The 24,519-nt window shown below is 63.0% G+C and overlaps 3 protein-coding genes across 4 annotated transcripts; 2 read left to right on the forward strand and 1 right to left on the reverse strand.

Moving 5' to 3' along the window:
* Positions 1 to 577: 577 nt before the first annotated feature.
* LOC136300281 (tigger transposable element-derived protein 3-like) lies at positions 578 to 4,746 on the reverse strand. 2 transcript variants are annotated; one of them, XM_066202573.1, is made up of 4 exons: positions 4,722 to 4,746; positions 3,978 to 4,080; positions 2,980 to 3,111; positions 578 to 2,829 (listed from the first exon to the last, which is right to left on the reverse strand). In XM_066202573.1, the coding sequence occupies exons 2-4, from the start codon at positions 4,009 to 4,011 to the stop codon at positions 1,010 to 1,012; spliced, it is 1,986 nt and encodes a 661-aa protein (XP_066058670.1). In that variant the 5' UTR covers positions 4,012 to 4,080; positions 4,722 to 4,746; the 3' UTR covers positions 578 to 1,009. The 2 variants fall into 2 exon arrangements, with proteins under 2 accessions (XP_066058670.1, XP_066058660.1); XM_066202563.1 differs by lacking the exon at positions 4,722 to 4,746 and having other exon boundaries at positions 3,978 to 4,263.
* Positions 4,523 to 11,670, forward strand: LOC136300333 (zinc finger protein 777-like). Its single transcript, XM_066202662.1, has 6 exons — positions 4,523 to 4,605; positions 4,741 to 5,139; positions 6,299 to 6,425; positions 8,034 to 8,147; positions 8,349 to 8,459; positions 9,492 to 11,670. Exons 1-6 carry the CDS (start codon positions 4,582 to 4,584, stop codon positions 10,403 to 10,405), a joined length of 1,689 nt encoding a protein of 562 aa, XP_066058759.1. The 5' UTR covers positions 4,523 to 4,581; the 3' UTR covers positions 10,406 to 11,670.
* Positions 11,671 to 14,288: 2,618 nt separating this feature from the next.
* LOC136300272 (zinc finger protein 777-like) lies at positions 14,289 to 22,191 on the forward strand. The gene is made up of 6 exons (XM_066202550.1): positions 14,289 to 14,450; positions 15,260 to 15,652; positions 16,739 to 16,865; positions 17,298 to 17,411; positions 18,306 to 18,560; positions 20,329 to 22,191. The coding sequence occupies exons 1-6, from the start codon at positions 14,427 to 14,429 to the stop codon at positions 21,408 to 21,410; spliced, it is 1,995 nt and encodes a 664-aa protein (XP_066058647.1). The 5' UTR covers positions 14,289 to 14,426; the 3' UTR covers positions 21,411 to 22,191.
* The last annotated feature ends 2,328 nt before the right edge of the window (positions 22,192 to 24,519 follow it).

Genomic DNA, 24,519 nt, shown 5'->3' on the forward strand with positions numbered 1-24,519 from the left:
GGAGCCCCCCGTGCATGGAGCCCCTGCATCCCCCCACTTTCCCAGCCGTGGTTGTGCATCCCTGTGGGGGGGTCCCGCCTGCTGCCCCCCTGTACCTGCACCCGCCTCCCCCGGGTGCTTAATGCCCACCCGTGACCATGTATCCATGTGGGGATCCCCCTGTGCCTGTGGGGACACCTCTGTCCCTGCCTGGTGACCTCCAGCTGCCCCTGACTCTCTGTAGACAACCAGAGGGTCAACCCCATACACTGCCCCACCTCAGGGACCCCGGTGTGGGGCACAGTGTACACAGGGGGCTGTGCAGGGGACCCCAGGGTGCCCATGGGTGCCACCAAGGCTGGCACAGCCAGGACAAGGTGGTCAGCCAGGTCCTCACTGCCCGCTGGTGCTGCTGTGGCCCTGGTACAAAGGTGGGAATCACACAGCTCGGGACTGTGGGGCCATGGTGTCCGCAGGAGGAGAAGGGGGCTTTGGGGTGGCCCCACTGCTTCTGGCGACCTCGGGGAGCTCTGCCCCACTCACAGCAGATGTGACAGAGGAATAGAAACACCCGCGTTTCACTTTGCTGAATTCCAACTTTTTAATGCCTGTAACAATCCTCTGGGCACCACGTGGTGACAGCAGCCGGTGGCACCCAATTCCCCCGTGGGAAGGAGCTGCTGTCCCCAGCACAGGGACACTGCAGCACCACCCACATCCCCCCACAGCAGTCACAACCACCCCGCTCCGGGCAAACCCCACTGGCAGCAGCTCCACATTGTTACCTGCTGGCTGCAGCAGCCACCCTCTGGGAGAAAGTTCTGGCAGCAGGGTTGTGTCCCCAGGACTGCCCCTGCCCCATGGGTGACACCCAGGGCGTGGTGGCACCAGAGCCACCCACGGGGCCACACACAGCAAACCCCACGGCACAACTGCAGGGAACAGTGGCCGGGCCGGGCCGGTGACAGCCCCGGTGAGCAGCGGCCACTCTCACGGGCACGAGCGGGTCCCGGCACACGCAGCCGCCCGGTCACTGCTTGGCAGGGCTGTCCCCGAAGAAGGCTCGCCCTGCGCCGGCTGACACCATGTGCACCGCGTCCTCCAGCTCATAGAAAGCCTGGAAGAGGTCCGGCGAGGTGGCCTGGCACTCCAGGTACCGCCGCAGCGTGGCCAGGCTCCTCCAGACCTCCCGCTCCGAGGGGCAGGGCGGCACGGCCGCCAGCTCGCCCGCGTCCTCGCCCTCCGCCATCCCCTCGTCCCCGTCCGCCTCCGCCGGGTCCCCGTCGTGGCCCAGCTGCTCCCGGCCGAGCGGGCCGGGCGCCGAGGTAAGGGACACGGCCTCGGCGCCGGCGTCGGGGGTGAAGCCGGCGGCGCGGAAGCAGCCGGCGATGAGCCCCGGGTGGACGTCGCCCCAGGCTTGCGCCAGCATGTGCAGCACATCCAGCAGGCTGGGCTGGGCCGCGCCGCGCTCCGCCGGCAGCCACCGCAGCAGCCGCCGCCGGTAGTGGCCCTTGAGGTCGCTGGCGATGCCGCGGTCCAGGGGCTGGGCCAGGGCGGCGGCCAGAGGGACGAAGACCATCCTGACGTTGGACAGCTGGAGGTAGGGGTGCGCCTCGTGCTTGGCCAGCAGCAGCAGGACGCTCCTGCCCTGCCGCCGCATCCCCTCGTTGAACTCCCGCAGCCACTCGGCGAAGAGCGGGGCGGTCAGGCCGGCCGGGCTGCCGGCGCGGTAGCTCCATGGCATCTGCTCCAGGTTGACGCCCCGCAGGCAGCGCGGCCGGGGGCTGTCCCCCACCGCCCGCAGCGGCACCTTCTCCGAGCCGCTGGCGTTGGCGCAGAGCAGCAGCGTCAGCCGCTCGCCGGGGCTCTCGCCCTTGCCCAGGGCGCCGGCCGGCAGCGGCACCGCGGTCTCCCCGCAGGCGAAGATCTCGGCGGGCGTGTAGCTGCGGAGGAGCCCGGGCAGCACCGTGCCGGCCCAGTGCTCTGCCGTGGGCTGCTCCGCGTCCCCTTTCTCCGCCGGCGGCTTCTTGCTGGCGAAACCATGGCGGGCGCCCAGGCGAGCCAGCCAGCCGCCGCTGGGCTCGGGCTCGGGCCGGGCCAGGTGCCTGGCCCTGAGCTGCAGCAGCGGGCGGCCCACGGGCAGGTCGGCGGCGCGGGCGCCCTCCACCCAGCGCAGCAGCGCGGCCTCCAGCGCCGCGTCCTTCCCCTCCCGCTTGCGCTTGCGCTCGGGGTCGCCGTTGCGGTGCCACTCGCTCAGGATGCGCTCCTTGTTCTTGATGATGCGGCAGATCTGGGGCTGCGACACCCCGAAGCGCTTGGCCAGCTCGCTCTGCGACACCTTGGGGCCCTCCAGCATCTCCAGCACGCGCACCTTCTCGGTCAGCGACAGCTCCTTCCGCTCCTTCCGCGGCGCTGCCGTCGCTCCCTCCGCCGTGCCCGGGGAGCGCCCGGTGCAGGGGCCCGGGCGGGGGGGGCTGCCCGTGCTCCCCAGCCCCGCCGGCTCGGCGAGGCCTCTTGCGCAGCGGCCGCAGGCGGGACCGAGCTCCGCGCCGCGCCCCAGCCGGTGCCGCACCAGGTCCGGCTTCTGCCCGATGCCTCGGCCGCACTCGGCACAATCCAGCGGCGGCTCCCCGGGCCGGCAGCGGCGGCTCTCGAAGGCGGGCGGTGCGGCGATGAACCCCGCGGTACCGGCAGCGGGATTCGGCTCCGGCTCGAGGACGCCGCAGTAGCTGCAGCCCCGTTCCCGCGGCGGGGCGAGGAAGTCGGCGGGGCCGGCGTGGCGGGACGGCGAGGAGCGGGACGGTGGGGACACGCCATCCTCGCTCTTCACCTCCTTCCCCTGCCAGTCCCCTGTGGAGACAGGAGCGCGTTGAGGTGTGGTCGCCTCACCGGGAATCCCACGGGACCAAGTCTCCGGCTGGGCAGGATCCGCCCCGGTGCCCGACTCCCGTTCCAGGTCCCGCCTGGCCACGATCCCGCCCGTCCCCGTGTCCCGCTCACCCTGGGAGGGCCCGGCGGGCGCCGTGTGTGGCCGGGGGCTCTGGTGCTCCCCGTAACGCCCCGCTGCCGCCGCCACCCCCTCGTCCCCTCGCTCCACCTCGGCCAGGATGTCGGGTTTGGTGATGGCGTAACCTGCCACAGAGACAAGAGGAGGGACAGCCGGTGATGCCGAGACGTTAATTTTGAAGAATTAAGGACTTTAGTTAAACTAGATATTGCTGAGGTAAGATAGATAAACTCCCCTTTGTTAACAGAAGCCGGATTTAAGGAATTGATAAATCATGAGGCCTGTCGACTTATGTTTGTGTACTCTGACTGATCGATAGACGCCAAGAATACAACAGAACCATGAATCAAACAAGTCCTGGGAAAACAGGATTCCGTTGTCACGCAACACTAAAAGGCTAAAAAGTCAAAGCGAAGAAGACTCATCTTCATCATTTTGAGACCCTGCCCCATAAAAAAGACCACCGACCCATTTCAAAGAACAAGCCACGCATGCTTAATAGCTTTTGGCTAATTACCATAGGAAGCGGGGAATGGGATGTACCAGAGTCATGAATATACATTTCTGTTTTGGGTATTCAATACTCCTGTGCATAAAAAGACCCTGCGATCTTCTGTGAGCGCGTGTGTTTGGGAGCTATCCCGCACGCTGCCCGGCGTTGTAATAAACACACAGTTTCTAACTTTAAACCGTTAGAGTCTTTGTCCGTCATAGTTGGATATTGGTATTAGATCAATATCCGTATTTTTAATAATTCAATGCCACTGGCGATGCCAATGGAGATGCCACCGGTGATGACACCGGTCACAACAGGCCAGTGCTGGCTGCCCGCGGTGATGGGTACAGGCAGCCGGTGTGGTCCCGTGGCGACCCCAGAGCCACCCCGTGACCTCCCGCTCCCGGTACCGACCCGGTGAGTGCCGGTCTCGCTCACGGCCAGGCCACTACCGGCGGTGCCCGAACCGGTGCCGGCATGGCCCCGGTGCCTCACCCAGATCGACGGGATGCTGGCGGTCCTCCTTCATGGCACCGGCACCGTCCCGGTCTTCGGGAAACGCGGCGGCAGCTGCTCCCGGTGCTGCTCCCTCCGAGGCCTCAGCAGCGCGAGGGATGGCGGTGGCTGAGCGACGCCGCACCGGGATGACGGCGCGCGGCCGGGCGGCGGGCCGCGGCGTCGGCCGTGCCCGTGGGGCCGGTGGCGGGGCCGCCGAGCCCCGGTGGGCCGCGGTGGCGTTGCCTGGACCTGTCACGGTCCCCTCCCGCCCGCTCGCTCCCGCCCGGTGCCGCCGCCGCCGCCGTCGCCCCCGCCTCGCGCGGCCCCGCTACCGGCGGCGGGAGCGCGCGCGACGCCGGGCCCCGCCCCCCCGGCGCTCCGCCCCCCGATTGGCCGCGCCGCCACCGCCCAACGGGCGCGCGGTCCGCCCCGCCGCCGGGGGGCGCTGTGGCGGAGGGCGCCGCCGCCGCCGCTCCCAGCGCGCCCCGCGCCCTCGGCATGGCCGCTCCGCCCCGCCGCTGCTGAGCCGCCGCCGCCGCCCGGCCCCGCCGCCGCACCGCCCGCGCCGCCGCCCCGCACCGCCCGCGCCGCCCCCCGCGCCATGGCCGACTGGGCCCCCGCTGAGGTAAGCGCCGCCGCCGCCCCCCCTCCGCCTCCCCCGCCGGCCGCCGCCCCCCGGCCCGCCCCCCCGCCCCCCCCCCCCCCACCTCGCGCGGGCTGCGGGCGCGTCCCCGCGCTCACCGGCGCGTTCCCCCCGCAGGAGCTGGAGTGCATGATGGAGTCCCAGGAGCTGGGCCTGGAGCAGCCGCTGCCCGCCCCCGAGCAGGGCCCCGGCGGCGAGGCCGAGCTGCCGGCCGCCGAGATCTCCCTCACGCTGGTCACCGAGATCCAGGCCGTGGACAGGAAGGTGGACACCCAGGCCGCCCAGCTGATGAACCTGGAGGGCAGGATGAGGATGGCGGAGACGAAGCTGATCGGCTGCGAGAAGACGGCGGTGGAGTTCGGGAACCAGCTGGAGAGCAAGTGGACGGCGCTGGGGACGCTCATCCAGGAGTACGGGCAGCTGCAGAAGCGCCTGGAGAACATGGAGAACCTGCTGAAGAACAGGAACTTCTGGATCCTGCGGCTGCCCCCGGGGGCGAAAGGGGAAGTCCCCAAGGTAACGGTTCTCTGCTCTCCGCTGCAAAACAGGGCTGTTCTGCACATGTGCTGGGCGCAGAGCCCTGAGCTCACAGCCCCATACTCTGAGCTCACAGCCCCATGCCCTGTACAGCCTCGTATCCTGCACTGATAGCCCCATATCCTATGCATTGCCAGCCCCATATCCTGCACTGACAGCCCCGTATCCTATGCATTGCCAGCCCCATATCTTGTGCACTGACAGCCCCATATCCTATGCATTGCCAGCCCCATTTCCTGCACTGACAGCCCCATATCCTGCACTGATAGCCCCATTTCCTATGCACTGACAGCCCCATATCCTATGCACTGATAGCCCCATAACCTGCACTGACAGCCCCATATCCTATGCATTGACAGCCCCATATCCTGCACTGACAGCCCCATATCCTATGCATTGCCAGCCCCATATCTTGTGCACTGACAGCCCCATATTCTATGCATTGCCAGCCCCATTTCCTGCACTGATAGCCCCATATCCTGCACTGATAGCCCCATCTCCTGTGCACTGTTAGCCCCATATCCTATGCACTGACAGCCCCATATCCTATGCACTGGCAGCCCCATCTCCTGTGCATTGACAGCCTGATCCCTGCACTCACGGCCCCGTTTTGGGGCAGCTGCAGTGCTGAGAGCAGTTCATGGCTCCCCCACAGCCCTGTCTTCCCTTCAGCACCCAGGGGCACCAGCACAGGTCCCGCTGTGTTGATTACGTACAGTTGGTGCAGGTGTGACCTGGGAGGGATGTCACAAATTCCTGTGTTTGGACCATGTGGAATTTTGTGGCTCAGCCACAGGGAAGGCTTGGGAACATCCCCAGGGGCTGTTCAGTGGTGATGAGCAGCAGAATTGTGTCAAAAAGGGGGTGAAAATGAGTCTGTGCCAGGTGCTGTGCACGGGGCATCGCCTGTGACAGGAGGAGGCTGAGCAGGGGGAGGTGACAGGCGGGTGACAAGGGAAATCCCTGTCGCTTCCCTTGAGGGATGAGGCACACGAGGCACGTGGGAAGGAGCAGATGTTCCTGCCTGGGACTGTCCTGCATGACGCTGGAGGAGTTTTGACTGAGAAAACCGAATGAGAAAACATCCCCGTATCTTTCCTTAAATGAGAAACAAACCCCGTGGTGCTGCTCTTTGCAGGTCCCCGTGGCCTTCAACGACGCCTCGTTTAACTTCTCTGAGGAGGAGTGGAAGAGCCTCAACGAGTGGCAGAAGGAGCTCTACAGGCACATCATGAAAGGCAACTACGAGGCCGTCATCTCCATGGGTAACGATGGGCCAGGCTTTGCCCTCAGCCTCCCGGCACGCAGTTTTCCTGGGAAACTGGTGGATGGAAGCAGCGCTGTGTCCTGCAGGATCAGGGAGGGGGTTGTGTGCTCTGGGGAGGTGTCGCACAGCCCCGGCAGCAAGTTCAGCCCTCGCAGCCACACTGAGGGTGGAAGGATGTTACGAGTGTCCCCGCAGGGACAGTGGCTCTCTGATGGTCCCTGCGGCCCGGCGGGAGCTGGGATTGTGAGGAAGAGGAGGAGAGGAAGTGAGAGGACCCTCAATCCGAGCAAAGCTGGGGAAGAGGGGAGTTCCTTTGTCACGCCAAGGTCCACAGATCCACTGCGCTGGGTGCCTCAGCCCGCTGGCTGCTTAGGGCAGCACAGGGTGCCCTGAGCCCTGCCTCTGAGGTTCCTTCCAGCCCTTTCCTTGGGGCCTCCCTTGAGGGAGAAGTGACATTTGCCTGGGTGCTTTGTCCAGCCCCAGGGAGCCAGTCCTGCTCGAGGAGCTAGGGCAAAGCAGCAGCTGAGGGTGAGCTCTGCCTCCTGCTTTCCCCTCAGCAGCTCAGGGCAGTGCATTCCCAGCCGAAGGAACGCGCTCCGCTCGCTCCTGCCAGTCCTGGCCGCAGGAATTCCCTCTGGGGAACACGTTGCTTTCACAACATGTTCCAGAAATGACCTTGCCTTGGCTGGACCGGGGGTGGGAGCGCAGACGTCGTCCCTGGTAGTCAGACACTTCCCTGTGCCGAGTCCAGGCTCATCTGTCTCCCTGCCATCCTACTCTGCCCAATCCAGGCTTTCTCTGCTTTTTTTTTTCCCCCTCTGTTTATTTCTTCGAACAGAGGTTTCCTGCAGTCCCTGTGTGCCAGGGAGAAAGGTGAAGGGTAACCACAGCCCCCGTCCTCCTGTTTTCAAACCAATCCCGTGTCCTGCTCCCGAGGCACGGCATCACAGCTGTCCTGCTGCAGGGGATCTGGGGATCTGAGCCTGGAGCTTAGAGAAATGCATCTGTGCTTCATCCCAAGGTTCCCCTTGAGGAACGAGGTTTAGGGCTTTGGCCTCCTGTGTAAGGCAAACGGATCCACCGGAGCAGAGGTGGAATTGAACCCCCAAGGGCCTCCCCCATGTCTGGAAGTAAAGTTTTGTGCTCTCCGCCCGAGGAGAGATGGTGATTGTCCCCTTTCCCCCACCAAAATCCGCGAGCAGCCCCGTGACTCGGACGAGCAGGACGGAGCGGTCCTGGCTGGAGGGAACCGCACGGGGAGGGCAGTGCTGGCAGCTCTGGTGCTGCCCGCCGAGCTGAAGCCCCCATTGTAATGGATCCGCGGACCTTAGCGCAGAGGAGAAGACAGGAGAAGCCTGCAGGTAAGCCTGGACGCCTTTTCTTCCTGTCCTCCTCAACGCTGCAGGCTGGGAGGTGCTCCTCACCTGAGCAGAGCGTGCTCCTGCATCCAGGGCCCACGCGAGGTGAGCGGGGCAGAGGGCTGAGAGCAGCTTCCTAAGCCTCTCTCGTTGGTTTCCCAGCAAAGGAAGGTGTGGCGGGCAAAGGCTGCAGAGTCACTCTCCCGCCGGGGCAGGGGAAACATCCTCATCCTCTTTTTCATGTGCAGACGCTGCCATCTCCAAACCCGAGCTGCTGACGCGGATTGAGCAGGGAGAGGATCCCAACACCGAGGATCAGGAGGACTCTGAGGGAGGAGAGACCCCCACGGACCCCAGCACTGGTGAGCCACGAGATTCCTGGAACTCAGGGGGGAGGTGGAGGCAGATGTGGGGCGGGCTGTTCTGTTGTGTCAGCTCTCTCCTCAGCTACAGGGCGATTTTGCTTTCCTGCTTGTCTCCAACCTGATGCATCCATCTCTCCTGGAATCCTCCAAAGCAGCTGGAAGGTTGGAGTGTAACTCCTGCTCTTTTCTCTCGCACAGAGTTTTTCTTCCCTGGGCCCGATGACAGCTCATGGGGTAAATATGAAGATACTCTGGCTGAAAGCCGCGAAGGCTCTGAGGAGGAGGAGAGCATGGAGGTCCCCGGTACATGTGAGTGCACTGAGCTGCTTTGGGAAGTGTCCCTTGCCTAGATGTGCTTTTGCCTTCCCAGCCTCATTGCCAGGAGCAGCTCAGCTTTTTGGATGGTGCCTTTCCAGGATGTCAGGAAGTTGCTTTGAGCAACTGGTTTATACCGTGGGAGATCCTTGAGCCTCAGGCACTGTACAAGCCCACGAGGAAAAGAAGCTTTATTCTCTTTTTCTCTGGTTTTTTGGCCTTTATCCTGAGCGACAAGTTCTTAAAGATCTGTCTTGCTTCAGGAGCCCTCTTTTTTTCTTCTGGCTACCTATCAATAGCTAGATTTTATAAATAATGTTATATTACAATATAATTGAAGGCAGAAGTTGCTGGAGTTGTCCAGAGAAGGAAACTGAACTGGGGAAGGGTCTGGAACACCAGGATCAGCTGAGGGAGCTGGGAAAGGGGCTGAGCCTGGAGAAAAGGAGGCTCGGGGGGACCTGGTGGCTCTGCACAAATCCCTGCCAGGAGGGGACAGCCGGGGGGATCGGGCTGTGCTCCAGGAACAGGGACAGGAGGAGAGGGAACGGCCTCAAGGTGTGCTAGGGAAGGTCAGGCTGGAAATTGGGAAAATTTCCTTCCCAAAAGGGACTGTTACACATTGGAAAGGCCTGCCTAGGGCTCTGATGGAGTCCCCATCCCTGGAGGGATGTAACATCCATGTGGATGTGGCACTTGAGGTTGTGATCAGGGCTGGCTCGGCGGTGCTGGGGGGTGGGTGGACTCAGTGACTTCCGAGGCCTTTTTCAACCTCAATAATTCATTTTTTCGACCTCAATAATTCATTTTTTCAACTTCAGTAATCTTGGGCTCAAGATTTTGAGCCCAAATCCCTCTGGCCTCGCCTGTATCCCAGGCCAGAGCAGGTGCTCCCAGCAGGACTCGTCAGTGCCAGGCTCTGAGCTGGGTGTGCACAGCAGAGACAACCCCCATCCCGAGGGAGCTGTGTAAACAACACCCACTCCTTCCCTCCCCAAAATGACACCCGTGTCTCTGCTCCGCCAGACGAACAGCCGTGCGACGAGGAAGGCTCCGAGAGCCTGGAGCTTTCCAGGTCGTTGACAGGGAAGTGGGAAGAGGTTTTCTCCAACCCTGAGGAGGAGATGCAGTCGAGCAGCAAGAGCCAGAGCGGGTCGGCGCCACCGCAGCGAACGGCGACGGGCAACGGGCTGAGGCGCTCGGTGCGGCGCGGGAGGGACTTGGCCAGGAAGGATCCCGAGGAGGCGGCGGCCGACAAGGGGCCCTACATCTGCTGCGAGTGCGGGGAGAGCTTCCTGGACAAGCAGCTCTTTGCCACCCACCAGAAGACGCACGCCAGCGAGGAGGCCTGCACGTCCCTGGAGCGCGGCGAGAGCTTCCGGCAGAAATCCAAAGCCAAGGGCCAGGGCGGCTCCTCCCGCTCCAAAGCGTCCAAGCGCCCCGACGGGGAGAAGAGCTCGGGGTTCAAGTACGGCTTCGTCAGGCACCAGGTGAACAACATGGTGGAGAGGCCCTACACCTGCTCCCAGTGCAAGGAGAGCTTCAGCCTGGAAGTGAGTCTGATCCTGCACCAGAAGCTGCACACGGGGAAAGGCGACGGGCCGCTGACGTGCACCTACTGCGGGAAGGACTTCCGAGACCTCTCCAAAGCCATCCGCCACCAGCGCATCCACACCGGGGAGAGGCCCTACCAGTGCACCGAGTGCGGGAAGAGCTTCATCCGCCGGGACCACCTGCTCAAGCACTGGCGGGTGCACACCGGCGAGACCCCCTACCAGTGCCCCGTCTGCGGGAAGCACTTCCGCTACAAAGAGTCGCTGAATTGCCACCAGAAAATCCACTCCCGCAACCCGCGGCCCGGGGAGGATTCCCAGCACAACCTGGGCTCGGCGGGCACCCAGACCGACCATTTGTGCGTGAAGAAAGAGACTAAGCAGTAGCCGAGGTGGGGCCGGGGCAGGAGGGCTCGCGGTGACCGTGACGGTCTGGCAGGTGGACGTGCAGCATGATGGCAGGTGACTTGTATCGCAGCTAATCCATGTGGTCATGCTACGAAGCCCGCTTTGGTGAAGCATCCAAGGAATTCCTCTTAAAGACTCTGCTCGGCCGGCCCAGGCAGCTCTGGGACCCCGCGGGGTTCCCGTGGCACTTCCACCGCGGCGCAGGCCCCCGTGCTCGCTGTTCCCTACGCAGGGTTGGATTTCTGCCCGTAGAGAATAAATTCCCGAGCGATTCTCTGGGGTCCGTATTTAGCAGGTGTTCCCCCACCTATCTTTGTGCATATTCAGGAGTGACAAGCTTTCGCTTTCTTTTTTCCACTCGTTTCACTGCAAGGCTGGAAGCGCGAGGAGAGAGGGAGGGAAGGAAGGAAGGCGCCGTTCCCAGCCGGCCGCCCGCTCCCGCTGCGTCGCCGTGTCCCCAAAGGCTGCCAGGCCAGGACTGGGATGAAGGCCAGGCCAGGACTGGGATGAAGGCAGGAGAGGCGAGGCAGAGAGGTGGTCAGGGCACGACGCGGGATTTTTGTGGAAAGGCGGAAGAGCGGAGAGGAGAGCGTGGCAAAGAGCGGGGTGAGATGAAAGCAGGTGCTGGAGAAGGGGCTGAGGACATTGGAGCAGGAAGAGTCGGGAAGGGCAGCGTTCTGGAGGCGTGCTGGGCTCGCTCACACGAGGAGGACACGTCTCCGTTCTTTTGAAGGGTGTCACTGGCACCAGCCGGGCTGTGGTTCCCCTCTGGCCCGAGGGACCGGCGCCGCTGGGCCGACACGCGGACTCCTGGCAATGAAGGTGATTTTATTATTATTTTTTAACTGGGTTTGGTCTCACTCAGGTAAGTCAAGACGAGTGAAAGCAGCTTCTCCTAACCCCTGTAAAGAGCTGTTTGGTTTTTAGTTAACTTAGAAGTAGTCTGTTATTATTATTATTATTAATTATTATTATTATTATTATTAATTATGATGATGATAATACTACAAAGAAAAGTGTGACACTATATTTCACAGTTGCTCTAAAACACTTCCATGTATGCGATAACTGCCCGGAGTTTTCCAGCCGTTTGTGTAAATATTGGACGACTTCTGGAGCTGTTGGTGTTGTTCTGAGGTGGCTGTACGTGGTGTCTCTTCGCTCTGTATCGTCAGCTGCTGGTTCGTGACCGTGTTTTGTAATAACTTTTGTAAAGTCTGTCAATACAGTGTTTCCATTCTGAATTCCGCGTCAGCCCTTCACAGGTGCCTCATCCTGCTCCTGGCTGGCACTCGGGAGCTTTTCCAGGTAATTGTGGAACAGGTGAACAGCACAAGCCAAGCTGAGCTGCAGAGCCAGGCCTGGCAAGCGAGGCTCCTCTGGGATGCTGCAGCTGGGATTTGTGGTTTTCACTTTGCTGCTACAATTAGGGTTTGTGCTCCGGGAGCCAGCCCGTGGCACACACAAACAGGGCTGTGGGCAGCTGAGGAATCCTTGGATCTGTGGTGGGATGGAGCTGGGATATCCCACACTCAGGGTGAGGGAGAGGGAGAAGCTCTGGTGGCTGTGGCCACCTTGAAGCTGGGATCATGGAATCAAAGCCTGGGTTGGAAGGAACCTCATAGGGTGGCCAGCTGGGTGTTTTTCCTTCCAGGCTCCCCCTCAGCCCAGCATTCCCCAGGCTCTTCCCTGCCAGAGCCCAGAAAACAGAGACACTTCCCTCTCCCCACCAGAGACCCCCCGAGCTCCAGTGAGGCCCAGGGGTTGTTCCAGCCTGGGACCTGGTGTGGGAGGGGGAGAGGGCAGCCCACGCGTCAGAGCCACCACGGGGATGTGACATTTGGGGTGCACAGAGACCGGGGAGTGCCAGAGTCCCTCAGCCACCCCAGTCTGTGCTGGGTGCCCGGGGAGATGGAGCAAGTGACCCCGGTGAATCCCCCCACGCTCTGGAGCCACTCCGTGGGAATGGGGCTGCCCCATGTGGGCGTGGAGATGCTGGGGAGAAAGAGGGAGAGGGAAAAGAGCTCGGGGAAGGAGCATCCTGTGGGATCCAGGCCAGGGAGGGCGTGTGCTGCCAAGGGCACAGCTCTGAGCACACGGAGACACCGTGAGGACACAGGAGTGTCACTCTGGTCACACGTGTGCTCTGTGTGTGTACACAGGGCTGGTCACAGGTCACAGGCACTCCAGGGACATGGCTGTACCCCAGTCCTGCTCAGTCCACTCCTGGGAATTATCCAGGGTTATCCACACCCATCTCCACAGGGACAATGGGACATCCCAGAGCCTGGGACAGGCACTGCCTGTGCCAGGAGCTGCACTGGGATGTACAAATGGGCAGAGATTCCCCCTCCATCCCAGAGCTGCTCCTGGTGTCCTCTCCCAATGGCTCAGGGTTGTGGATCCCTGGGACAGCCCAAGAGGGGCCTGGACAGGGGGTCTTTACCTGGGGGTCCCCATCTGCTGTCACACCCCTGTCCCCTGCCATGCCCAGGTGACCCATCCCACCTGTCCTCTCCCTTTGCCCATAGACCAAAGAGTTTCCTGCCCTTCCCTGTGCTCAGTGTCACCAACTTCCCCCCCAAGGTGTGCCAGGGCTGTGCCAGAGCAGGCAGCGGTGGGACTGGGGAGATGGGATGGGACAGGGCAGATGGGACACAATAGGATACAGTGCGACAGGATGAATGGAATGAGATGGGACTGGATGGGACGTGGATGGAATGGGACAAGATATGGGATGGATAGGGTGGGGCAAGAGTGGACACACAGCATGGAAGGGGATGGAATGGAATGGGACAGAAGAGGGTGCAGTGGGACAGGATGGGATTAGACGGTGTGGATGGAGTGGGACGGGCCGGGGCATGAAGAGAGCGTGGATGGCGGGGGGCAGGAGGGCAGGGATGGGACAGGGCGTGGTGGGATAGACAGAATGGGGCAGCACACGACAGCATCGACTGGGATGGGGTGGGAGAGAATAGGAATGGATGATGTGAGACGGGACAGGACGGGACGGGACGGGACGGGACGGGACGGGATGGGAGAGGACGGGACGGGATGCTGCGGTCGGGTCCGGCGGGGAGGCCGTGGCAGGGGAGGGGTCGCTCCGTTTCCACGGCGCCGCCGCCTCCGGCCGCCATTTCCGAGCCCGCAGGGATGGGCGGCGGGGACCCGACGGGCGGGGCCGGGGAAGCCGCCCCGGGACCTCCACAGTGACCCCCTGGTCCCGCTGTTGGCCCCCCCATTTCGCACCGAGCCCCTCCGCAGTCTCCCGCATTGCCCCTCTCGTTCGCCCCAGTCAAACCAGCCCCTCCCGTCGCCTTGCACCGCAGCCCGGAGTGGGTTGGGGAGATGAGTCACTCCTCCCCTTCCCAGTTACCCCTCGGTCCCCGCAGTTCCCGCTGGCTCCCCGCTGCCTGCCCAGTTCCTCGGGCAATGCCCCGAGTGCCACCAATCCCCCCCCCCCCCCCCCCGTGCCGCCAATGCCGCCAGCCCCGCCAGTTCCCCGATCTCTCGGTTCTCCCAGTCCCCCGCTTTGCCCCCGGTCCCCTGTGTCCCCCTGTGTCCCCCCTTGTCCCCCCTGTCCCCTTGTCCCCGCTGCGGGCGGTGCCGTGGGGGGGCCCCGACGGGGCGGGGCGGTGATGCCGTCGGCCCGCCAGGGGGCGCTGCGCGGCGCGCGCCCGCCCCGCTCCGCCCCGCTCGGCGCGCGGTCCGGCCGCGGCAGCGCCCCCTGGCGGCGCGGCGGGGCAGCGGCGCGGCCGGAGCGCCGGACCCGGACCCGGACCCGGAGCCGCGCTCGGTGTCGGAGCCGCCGCCGCCCCCGCCCCGCCGCCTCCGCCCGCTAGGCCCGCGCCGCCCCCGGCCCGCCCCCGCCGCGCCCCCGCCCCGCCGCGCCGCCCCGCGCCCAGCCCGATGCCCGGCGGCGGGCGGAGGTGAAGCAGCGAGCGGGCGCTGGATCCTCCCGGCCGCGGCCCCCGGGGCCCCGGGCACGGAACAAAGGGCCATGGCCGAGGGGGCCCCCGCTCAGGTAAAGGGCGCCCGCCCGCCGCGGGGCCGGGCCCGGCGCGCACCGCCCGCCCGCGGCTCGCGGGCCGCACGTCGGGGCTCACGGGCCGCGCCGTCGGGGCCGCGGCGGGCGGGGGGGGGGGAGGCGGCGGCGGGCGGCGGGCGCTGTCACCGCGCGGGGCCGCGGCCATCCCCGGGGGCGACGGGCGGGGACGGGACGGGCGGCCCCGGGGGGGCGGCGGCGGCGGCGCCGCTTGAGCCCGCCCGGGCCTCCGCGGCCGGCGGCGCCCGCGCTGCCGTCGGGGCCGGGCCTGCCCGGCCGCCGCGCCCCCCCCTCCGCCGGGCCCTGCGGCCCCCCGGGACGGACCCGCCGCCGCCGCCCCCTCCCGTGTCACCGCCCGGTCCCCATGGCGACGGGGCGCCCGCAGCCCCCCGGGTGTCCCCTCGCCGTGCCCATGGCAACGGGGCTCGGCCGGCCCGTGTCACCCCGCGGCCCCCCCCCCGTCCCGTGTCACCTCCCGGCCCCGCGCTGTCACCTCCCCCCCCCCCCCCCCCGCCCCCGCCGCGCCGGGTCCTGCCCGTCCCGTGGGACCGGCACGGGGCCGGTGTAAGCGGCTTAGCGGGGACACGGGGACGTCCCCGCCGCCCCGGGGGGGAGCGCTGGGCCCTGCAGCGGCCCCCCCCCGCGGGGTCCGCATGGCCCCGGGGATGTCCCCGTGGCCGCGGGGGGCCCCTGTCACACCGGGTAGGGAGGGGTCTCTATCCCCCCGCGAGGGTCCCGGTGCCCCGGGGGGGATCCGCCGCGCTGACCCCGCGCCCTTGTGTCCGCAGGCGCCGGAGCCGGTGCGGCCGCCGCGCTGCCCCTCGCCCCTCCGGCCAGCGGCCGGCCCCGAGCGCACCTCGGAGCGGGAGACGCAGACGGCGGAGCTGTCCCTGACCGTGGTGGCGGCCGTGCAGGCGGTGGAGAGGAAGGTGGATTCCCATTCCACCCGCCTGCTGGACCTGGAGGGTCGGACGGGGATGGCGGAGAAGAAGCTGATCGACTGTGAGAAGACGGCGGCGGAGCTGGGGAACCAGCTGGAGAGCAAGTGCGCGGCGCTGGGCACCCTGATCCAGGAGTACGGGCTGCTCCAGCGGCGCCTGGAGAACATGGAGAACCTCCTGAAGAACAGGAACTTCTGGATCCTGCGGCTGCCCCCGGGCAGGAAGGGGGAGGTCCCCAAGGTAAAGGTGTCCTGGGGGGGCGGGAGCCGGGCACTGCACCCGAAATTCCCCCGGAGGGCAGGACCGGGCTGGGTGAGCGGGGACAGCCCCGGCGCAGGTGAGTGTCACCGTTGCAGCTTCCCAGCTCATCATCCCCTGCTGGGATTAAAATACTGTGGGGCAGAGGCCTGGGAGGACATCCTGGTACGCCGGCCAGAGGTTTCAGTTCTGCTCCACTGCCCTGCACAGCCCTGGGGCCATTGACTCTTTTTTTATTTTTTTTTTTTGCCACCATTTGAAAAAAAAAAAAAACCTGCAGATTTTGTGGTTCTTTTGTTTTGACCACCTTGATGCTGCGGAGTCTCCCAGCTGGGGAAGGAGCAAGTGGGAGCTGCTGCTGCAGGGAAGGGGGAAGCTTTGGGATTCAGGAAGGCAGCTGAGCTCCCTGGGCTTAGCCGAGCTCTGGAAAGAGCCCACCATCAATATTCAGTTCCTACTTGAATTTCACAACCTTCCCACTAAAAGAGTGTGTGCAAATGAGACCATGTAGGACATGGGAGAGGAAATGTCTCTGGAGAGAGCAGAGAGCATCAGGAAAAGGTGGGTTCAGACCCTGGCACCCCATTAAGTGCAATTGGGGGACAGAACTGGAGTGCTGCGTTCCCTGTGAAGAGCTCCACTCCAAGGCAGCACAGTTTGCACATCCTGAATTTATCCTTAGGAATTATTCCTTGGCTGACAAGGTGGGAAGCTGCAGATGGTGGGCACACAGTAACCCCACAGGGATAGTGGGGAGCCCTGTGGGCCTGGGTAGAGTTTTCCCTGGAGTTCTGGGGTAATTAAATCCAGGAGTTACGTCAGCTCATCAATAGGGATGAGTCCAGCCCAGCTGTGATCACCCTGCAGAGGAGGAGCTCGGGGTCCTTGGGGGAAATCCCAGTCGGGATTCATCCCTAGGAACCATTGGTTTGGTTGAGTCCTTTATTCCCAAAGAAATACCTGCCCAGGAGTTGTTTTAAATGTAAAAACCAGCTCGTTGATGGCCTTGAAGGAGCTGAAGCCTGGCAGTGTCCAGGCTCCTGCTTGAAGCCGCCGTTGGAATTGCAGGTGCCGGTGACCTTTGATGACGTGTCCGTCTATTTCAATGACAAGGAATGGGAGAAGCTGGAGGAGTGGCAGAAGGAGCTGTACAAGAACGTGATGAAGGGGAACTACGAGTCTCTGATCTCCCTGGGTAAATACGGGGTGTCCTCGCCCTGCTGAGGCACAGAAGGCTCCTTCTGGCTCTTCCCTTGGAGATCCCCTTGGATGAGACCCAAATGTCCCTTTTTAAAGGCTTAAAAACACCGGAGGATGTTTTTAGTCTGGGTTCGTTCCAGCTCATGCTGTGGTGCCGTTCTGGCTGGGTGGGGGGAGACCTCCCAAACCTCTTCCAGCCACACTTACGCCATCCAAAACCAGCTCCTTCCCCATGGCTGTTGGGAGGGCTTCCCTGCATCTCCTGGGTCTGCAGTGGGTACCAGCCCGTGCACCCTTTAGAGGATTTTGCACCCGTGGATGTTCCTGAGCGTCCTCACGCGTCCCCTGCACGCTGGGAAGAGGTGGAAGCCAATATTAGATGCCCAGTGCAGTAATCCCTCTCTCCCACCCCTCTGTCTCTCAACAGACTATGCAATTTCCAAACCCGGTGTTTTGTCTCAGATCGAGCAAGGCGAGGAATCGCGGGGCAGGAATGAGCAGGACCTGGAGGAGAGTGAGATCATTACTGATGCCACAGCAGGTGAGGCAGCACCTTGGCACGAGGGCGGCCCTGGGTTGTGCTCCCAGGAGCTGCTCGTCCCAAGGCTGAAGCAGATGTTGCTGGGAGCTGCGGCTGCTGCGGTTTGTCAGGAGAAGCCTTGCCTAGGAACGGGATAAATTTGGCTGATGGGAGGTTTAATGTCCAGGTGCAGCTCAACATAGAAACCAGGACAGGCACAGCCTGGAGAGTTGGGCACTGGGAGCCCTTCCCAGCAAGGGAGGCATCTGCAACCAGAGCGGGTCCTCAGGGAGCCAGTGTGCCTGGCAGGGAAGGAGAATCGGGTCCCAATGGGAGAGCCCATGCACCCAGAAAATCTTCTCCACCCTCTCTTTGCGTGGTTGGTGCCTGGGTTTATCCTTGGAGCATCCTCCTGGGCGGGGAAGCCTGGTCCCATGCTCCTGCTGAGGGGCAAGACTGGGGCTGGGAATGGCACACCAGTGACCCCCAGTCCCAGAGTGACTCCTGCTCGCTGATAAGGGAGCTGATAAGGAGATAAGGAGGTAGCCATCTCCACTCGTTATCCCTGATGCCAAGCTGTGGATGCGGGGTCACACCAACCCCCTGCTCGTGCTTTCCGTCACAAGGATCTTGAAATTAAATTGAGGCCAATGGGAAGAGGAAAACCCCGGCCCCACGTGGAGCTGCAGCTGGGGGATGTGGGGTGGCCGAGGGGTGCTGAGCTGGGCCACCAAGGCCCCAGGCTGCGTGGAGCCAGTTCCCTGTGCCGGCAGAGGGCCCTGGGATGGGTGAAGGGCAGGGCCTGAAGGGAGAGCAGAGGAAACCCTCAGCGGGATGAGCAGCTGCAGCTGGCAGGGATTGCTGGGATCCCGGCTCCTGGGAGTGACGGCGGGCGGGAATCTCTCGTTGCTGCAGCTGGAATAAGGGTTGTGATCAAAACGGAGGAGCTCCTTCCTGAAGACAGCCCTGAGAACCCCGAGCTGCACGGGATGTCGGGGCAGTCCGAGGGCAGCTTCCAGAGCCCGGACGAGGAGGCGGCGTGTGAGAGCCCCTACGGCTCCGTGTCCCCCCCGAGGGACCTCCCGGGGACCAGCCTGGGGGACTCCTCTGAGTATGGAGCCGACTTCAACGAGATCCAGAGGGTCATCGTTCACCACGGGGGCTGCACAGGTGAGAGCCCCGGGACAACACAGCTCTGCACGCGCGGTGGGTTAGGAAATGGTGGGGAGGGGGTTGGATAGACAGGAGGAGTTCAATCCCCCCAGAACCAGCACCAGAAGGGAAGTTTCTGGCTGCAGCAGCTTCCCAGAGTGGCTTCAGTCAGACCTTGAGCTTGGAGGAGGAGGAGGCAGCACATCCATGATGGACACAGAGCGTGGTCTCTGAGGGGCTCCTGTCCTGCTCAGGAGCAGAGCGAGCACTGGCCCTGTCCTGTGAGTCTGGGAAAAGCCCTGGTTACCCACGGAGACCAAGGGAAGATGTGTCTCGAGAACCCTGGTGAGCCCTGCTCCCAAAATCCCGCTGTGGCAGAGGGCAGGACGTTGGTGTGAGGTGTGGAGGAGTGGATGGTTGCACACCGGACGCTGCTGGAGGAATGTGGGAGGTCCTGCAGGTTGCAAAGCGTGGGAGTTGCTCGGGACAGCTCCACAGGAGAGGGAAGAATGTGTTTGGAGCTCTGATTTGTGAGCTGCCGGGAGGGACGGGGAAGGACGAGGTGGAGAGATGGGATGGTGGCACTGAGCGTTTCATGTGTAGAATTCTGCCAGTGCAGTGGCAGATACAGGCCGAGTCCTGCAGATGTGCTGTAGGGGTGGGGATGGGAGAGATGAGAGGCTGGGAGTGGTGGGTTCCCTCCTCCCGACGCCTCTGCGGTGCAGTAACACAAACCAAGACACAGAGCTCCTGAGGGCCTCAGCTCTCTTGTGGGTCCTGTAGTCTGCTCAGGGCTTTGGGAGGGAAACCAGCCAAGCCACCGGTGGGGCTGGAGCTGATCCTTGGCCGAGAGCTGCTGCCTCTGCCAGGACACTGCTGGTGGGGCTGGGAGGGAGCTGTGGCCGTGCTGGCCGGGATGGGGGGCTGAGCCCCCAGGTCCATAGAGGGGCGGGGAGAAGGACCTGGGTTTTCCTGTCCCTTAAAGGGAAGAGGGCTGTGGCTATGACACATCCCCTCCCATCGGGTTTCCTTTGCTTGGGAAAGTGTAGCTGCTCTTCCTGGGAGAGTATTTAGGCCTGGCTCACAGTCCAGTGTGGGGTGACATGAGGGCCTTTCCTTGGGCCGTGCTGGCCCTGGGATGGCTGCTGTCACCAAACAAAATCCCCGGCTCGCTTCCCGCCTTGGTGACACGGAGCCTGGCCTGCTGCCATCCATCCCACAGCCATTCCATCCCACTGTAGATCCATCCCACTGCTGGGTGCTCTGGGAAGGAGCGGGTTGGGTCCCTGGCCGCGCCACATCGCAGCGAGGCTGAGGGAAGGGGACAGGGCCAGGCCCAGGCGGGCTGTGCTGTCCCCAGAGCAGAGCTGGCAGCCTGGTGGTGTTTCTGCCGAGCGGTGCCGTGCCAGGAGTGGTGTTGTAGCCCAGTGAAACAGCAGCAGATGGAGGTGCTCTGAAATCACTCGGCCGCCCAAGCCCTGGTGAACCCGCGGCGTTTTTATCCCCCATATCCTGAAGCAGCACAAAGTTGCCAAACTTCCTGGCAGGCGGTCAGAGTGCACCCTCCAGAGGAGCCTGAGCGGGGGGGTCTGTCTGAACTCCATGCTTGGGGGGCATATGGTCCATCCCAGCGCTCTGGGCTCCAGCCGGTCCGGGTGGTCGGGCAGAGCAGGCAGGCGCAAACAGCTGCAGGAGCCCACGCAGGTGTTTCTGTAGCCCCCAGCAGTGTAGGAGACCACCCCGTCCCGCCCGGTGACCCTAAGGCTGTTCGATTTTTCCCCCTCAGAGGATGGGATCGTGATCAAGACGGAGGAGGAGGAGGAGGAGGAGGATGACCCCGACACGCTGGAGCCGTGCGCCATGTTCTCGGGCCGGAGCGAGCCGCCGGCGTTCCCCAGTCACGAGGCCTGCGAGGCGCAGTGCAGCTCCAAGGCGCAGCCCCGCAGCCTGGCCCGCGTCAGGAAACCCTCGGCCTGCGAGAGGGACTCGGGGGACATGAAGCCGTCCGGCGGCCAGCAGCGGAACCGGACGCGGGAGAGACCCTACATCTGCCCCGAGTGCGGGAAGAGCTTCATGCTCAAGATCAACTTCATGATCCACCAGCGCAACCACCTCAAGGAAGGGCCCTACGAGTGCCACGAGTGCGACCTCAGCTTCCGCAACAAGCAGCAGTTCCTGCTGCACCAGCGCAGCCACACGCGCCGCGGCGTGGGGGTCCCGCGGCGCCCCGAGCACGGCCTCAAGCCCCCGTCGCGGCCCCCGCCCCCGGGGAAGCCCTACAAGTGCTCCGAGTGCGAGAGCAGCTTCAGCCACAAGTCGAGCCTCAGCAAACACCAGATCACCCACGTCGGGGAGCGGCCCTTCACCTGCGGCGAGTGCCGGAGGAGCTTCCGCCTGCAGATCAGCCTGCTCATGCACCAGAGGATCCACGCCGGCAAGAACGAGATGGCCTTCCTGTGCCCCCAGTGCGGCAAGAACTTCACCCGGCCCTCCCACCTGCTGCGGCACCAGCGGACTCACACCGGCGAGCGGCCCTACCAGTGCAGCCAGTGCGAGAAGACCTTCAGCGAGAAGTCCAAGCTCACCAACCATTACCGCATCCACACGCGGGAGCGCCCGCACGCCTGCGCCGTCTGCGGGAAGGGCTTCATCCGCAAGCACCACCTCCTGGAGCACCAGCGCATCCACACGGGCGAGCGGCCCTACCACTGCAGCGAGTGCGGCAAGAACTTCACGCAGAAGCATCACCTCCTGGAGCACCAGCGGGCGCACACCGGCGAGCGGCCCTACCCCTGCACCGAGTGCACCAAGTGCTTCCGCTACAAGCAGTCGCTCAAGTACCACCTGAGGACGCACATGGGGGAGTGAGGGGGGCTGCCGAGGCTTCCTCTCCTTCCCTCCATCCCTCCCTTTTCCTCCTCGTCCTCCTTGTCCTCCACTGATCTCTCCCACCCTCCCTCCATCCATCTCCCCCCCTCGCCCCCCACCCCGGCTCAGGGCATGGACATCAAGGAAGCTTTGTGTGTGGTAGCGCCGCTGGTCTGGTGGAGACTCGGCTGATTGGGAATAAATTAATGAATTAAAGCAAGCAACGCGCGGCAAAATTAAAAAAAAAAAAAGATTATATATATATATAAAATTAACAGAAGCAGCTGATTTAGGGGGAATCCTCACCAACGAGCAAACGAACCGCCAACAAAAGGAACCTGTACACAGGGTGTTTTGCCGGAGTAGGACTCGTAACTGCTTTTTAAATCTACTGTTTGGGTTTTTTTAATAAATGTGGAGGAACTTTTTATTTGATAAGCAACCTTAGGATGGGCAAGATTTTATTTTTGGTTTTGTTTGGGGTTTTTTTTGTTTGTTCGTTTTTGTTTGGTTTTTGTTTCGTTTTGTTTTGTTTTTTATTAACTGCTCTGTAGGCTGATTCTGGCACAGTCACTTTTTGTCCAGGAGCTCTGTGGAGGCGCTGCCTCGTCCGGGCTGGATGCGACAGGAGGAGCTCCAGCCGGGGGGTAGGTGAGTAATTAACAGATGCAGCTGATGAGGAAGTTCTTCGTGTGTCTAGATTGGAAGCTCTGATAGGTGCCTGCCCGGCTCGCGGGGCTGTGATGCACTCCTGAATTATACAATAGAATAAAATTCTAGTTGCAGTAAAAGACCCTTTTTCTGGTAGGACCCCTCCACAAGGCTCCTCCAAACACTCCTTCTAGCGCTCAGTCCTCCCTGCTGCCTCCGAGGGCATTGGGGTGCTGTGGGTCCGGCCACGGGGTGCTGCGGGGTCACCAGGGACTGAGAGCAAGCCCTGGTTGTGTTTAACTGCTCTGCTGTCCTTGAGCTGCTCCTCAATGGCAGGAGTGGTGGGATTCCTGCCCAGGGGAGGAGCAGCTCCAGGCTGCCTCCAAGGAAACACCTCCCTGCTGCTGGGCACCTGCTGTCGGGGTGGGTGGGACACGATCCATCTCCCTGCTGTAGGTTTGAGCTCCTGTTGGTACCAGCTCGGTTCCCGGGGATCCCAGCTTGTCCTGGCTGCAGCTCCTGAGGTTGGGCTGTGGTTGGATGACATCCATCCCTAGGGCTGGGGCTGGGGCGGTGACACCAGCTCCCCAGAACACGCCAGGCTCCTTCCCAGTGCTGTCAGATCTCGTGTTGGACAGTGGCATCGATAAACAGAGCCGTGATGGGAGAAGTTGTTGGGACCTGTCAATGCCTTTGCAGAACCAAAGTCCTCATCCAGGACTTGGCTGGTGTATGAACCTCCTCTAAGTTGGGATTTGTGGTCTCTTCTGTGCTCAAAGGTGCCAGAGGGCAGCGCAGCCACATGGGTCACTGCTGTAGGTGGCAGCATTTTGGCTCCTGCCAAGGTTCCTGCCTTCCCACTGCTGGGGTGGTGCCTGCAACTCCCTGGAAGAAGTTTGGGGTTTCAGGTCAGGGCGTGCTGTCTGACAGGAGTTGACATTTCCATCTCTGGAAGCTGGCCAGGCTGGACATGGCTTTGAGCAACCTGGGGTAGTGGAAGGTGTTCCTGCCCTTCCAGGGAGGTGGAACAAGATGAGGTTTGAGGTCCCTTCCCACCCAAACCATTCTGGGAGTCCATGAAAAGTGCTGTGGTGGGGCTGATGTCCTGGGAGGGAGGTGTGGGGGCAGGACAGGAAGACCTGGCTGCAGCCCTGTGTCCCTCAGCAGCCTCCTTGCATCTCCCTCACCAGGACTAAATGCAATTACGGGGAAAAGGAAATGAAAAGCAGAACCGATTCTGCTGCTCATCGACTCTTGTCCGTCACACTGGCAGCGACACGGACCTGGCAGAATCCTTTTTTCTTCCCTAAAAATGGATTAATTCAGCTTTTTACTGGCAAAAAAACCAAACCCTGAGGGTGCCTGTACTAGCCTGGCTGCTCCCCCGCAGTCCCAGGACCGTGGGGTGGCCAGGCTGGCAGTGCCTGTGCTCTGCTCTGGGTCACTGGGCCCCACACAGCAACTCCTGCCCCTCGTGCTGCTCCTCGCCCGCCACACACGGATGTAACAGCCTCGGTCACTGGACACTGCCGGGATTTAACAACATCCTGGTGACCTTCAGCAGCTCGAATGTCACCAATCTGTCTGCAGAGACAGCTCCCGTGCCAGTGGGACAACACGGCCATCGTGGCCTTGAGTGCAGGTGGCAGCGACTCTGAAAACCGGAGTGGTGACAATTAACAGCATTGTCCCCTGGTGGGACACTGACTCCACGGCTCCTGTCCCTGCAGCTTGAGCTGGTGACACTCACCCAGCCGTCCCTGGCCTGGGGTGCTGGAAGAACTGGACACAGATGCACCCAGGAAGCAGCTCCAGGAACAGGGGACAAGCAGGAGCCACCGCTGTCCCCTCCTGGGTGTGAGATGGGCAGTGTACCCCCAGACAGCACCCCAGAGGCTCCAGATGAGTGGGGACATCAGGCTGTCACCCCGGGGTGCTGCAGGGACAGTGGGCTGGAAGCACTGTCATGATCTGTCACAGCTGCTGGCCCAGGGCCTGGGGACCCACCGGGGCAGGGAAGCTGGCAGTGGGGTGGCAGGGACGCTCAGCAGGGCACGGCCATGGCAGGGCAGCTACTGCCTGGAGGGGGATTTCTTCGACTGCTTTATCCTGACAGGGGGTGGATGGTGCTCCCCAAAACACTCCCTGGGCCTGGCTGGCAGCACAGGAGGGTGGAGCAGGAGCAGAACTGATGGCTGAATATGGGGGGTTGGTTTTGGGCACCCAGCACCCTCTGGCCCTGAGCCCACGGCAGCAGCACAGAAGGGACAATGCGGACCCGCAGCAGGCAGAGAAGAACGAGGCAGCTCGAGGAGTTCTCCTTCCCCAAGTGCTGCTGCTGCTCTCTGGGTGTTTTGGAGCTGGGCTGAGAAGAAAGGAGACACAGAGTCACTGGCAGCCGTGGGGTGCAGGGGTGAAGCTGGAGCCCTCCTGCCCAGGAGCAGCCGGGGGGTTTGGG

This window comes from Chamaea fasciata, unplaced genomic scaffold (assembly GCF_029207755.1).
Source record: "Chamaea fasciata isolate MVZ Bird 193981 ecotype frontalis unplaced genomic scaffold, bChaFas1.0.hap1 SCAF_1, whole genome shotgun sequence".
In the NCBI taxonomy this organism is placed as follows: Eukaryota; Metazoa; Chordata; class Aves; order Passeriformes; family Sylviidae; genus Chamaea; species Chamaea fasciata.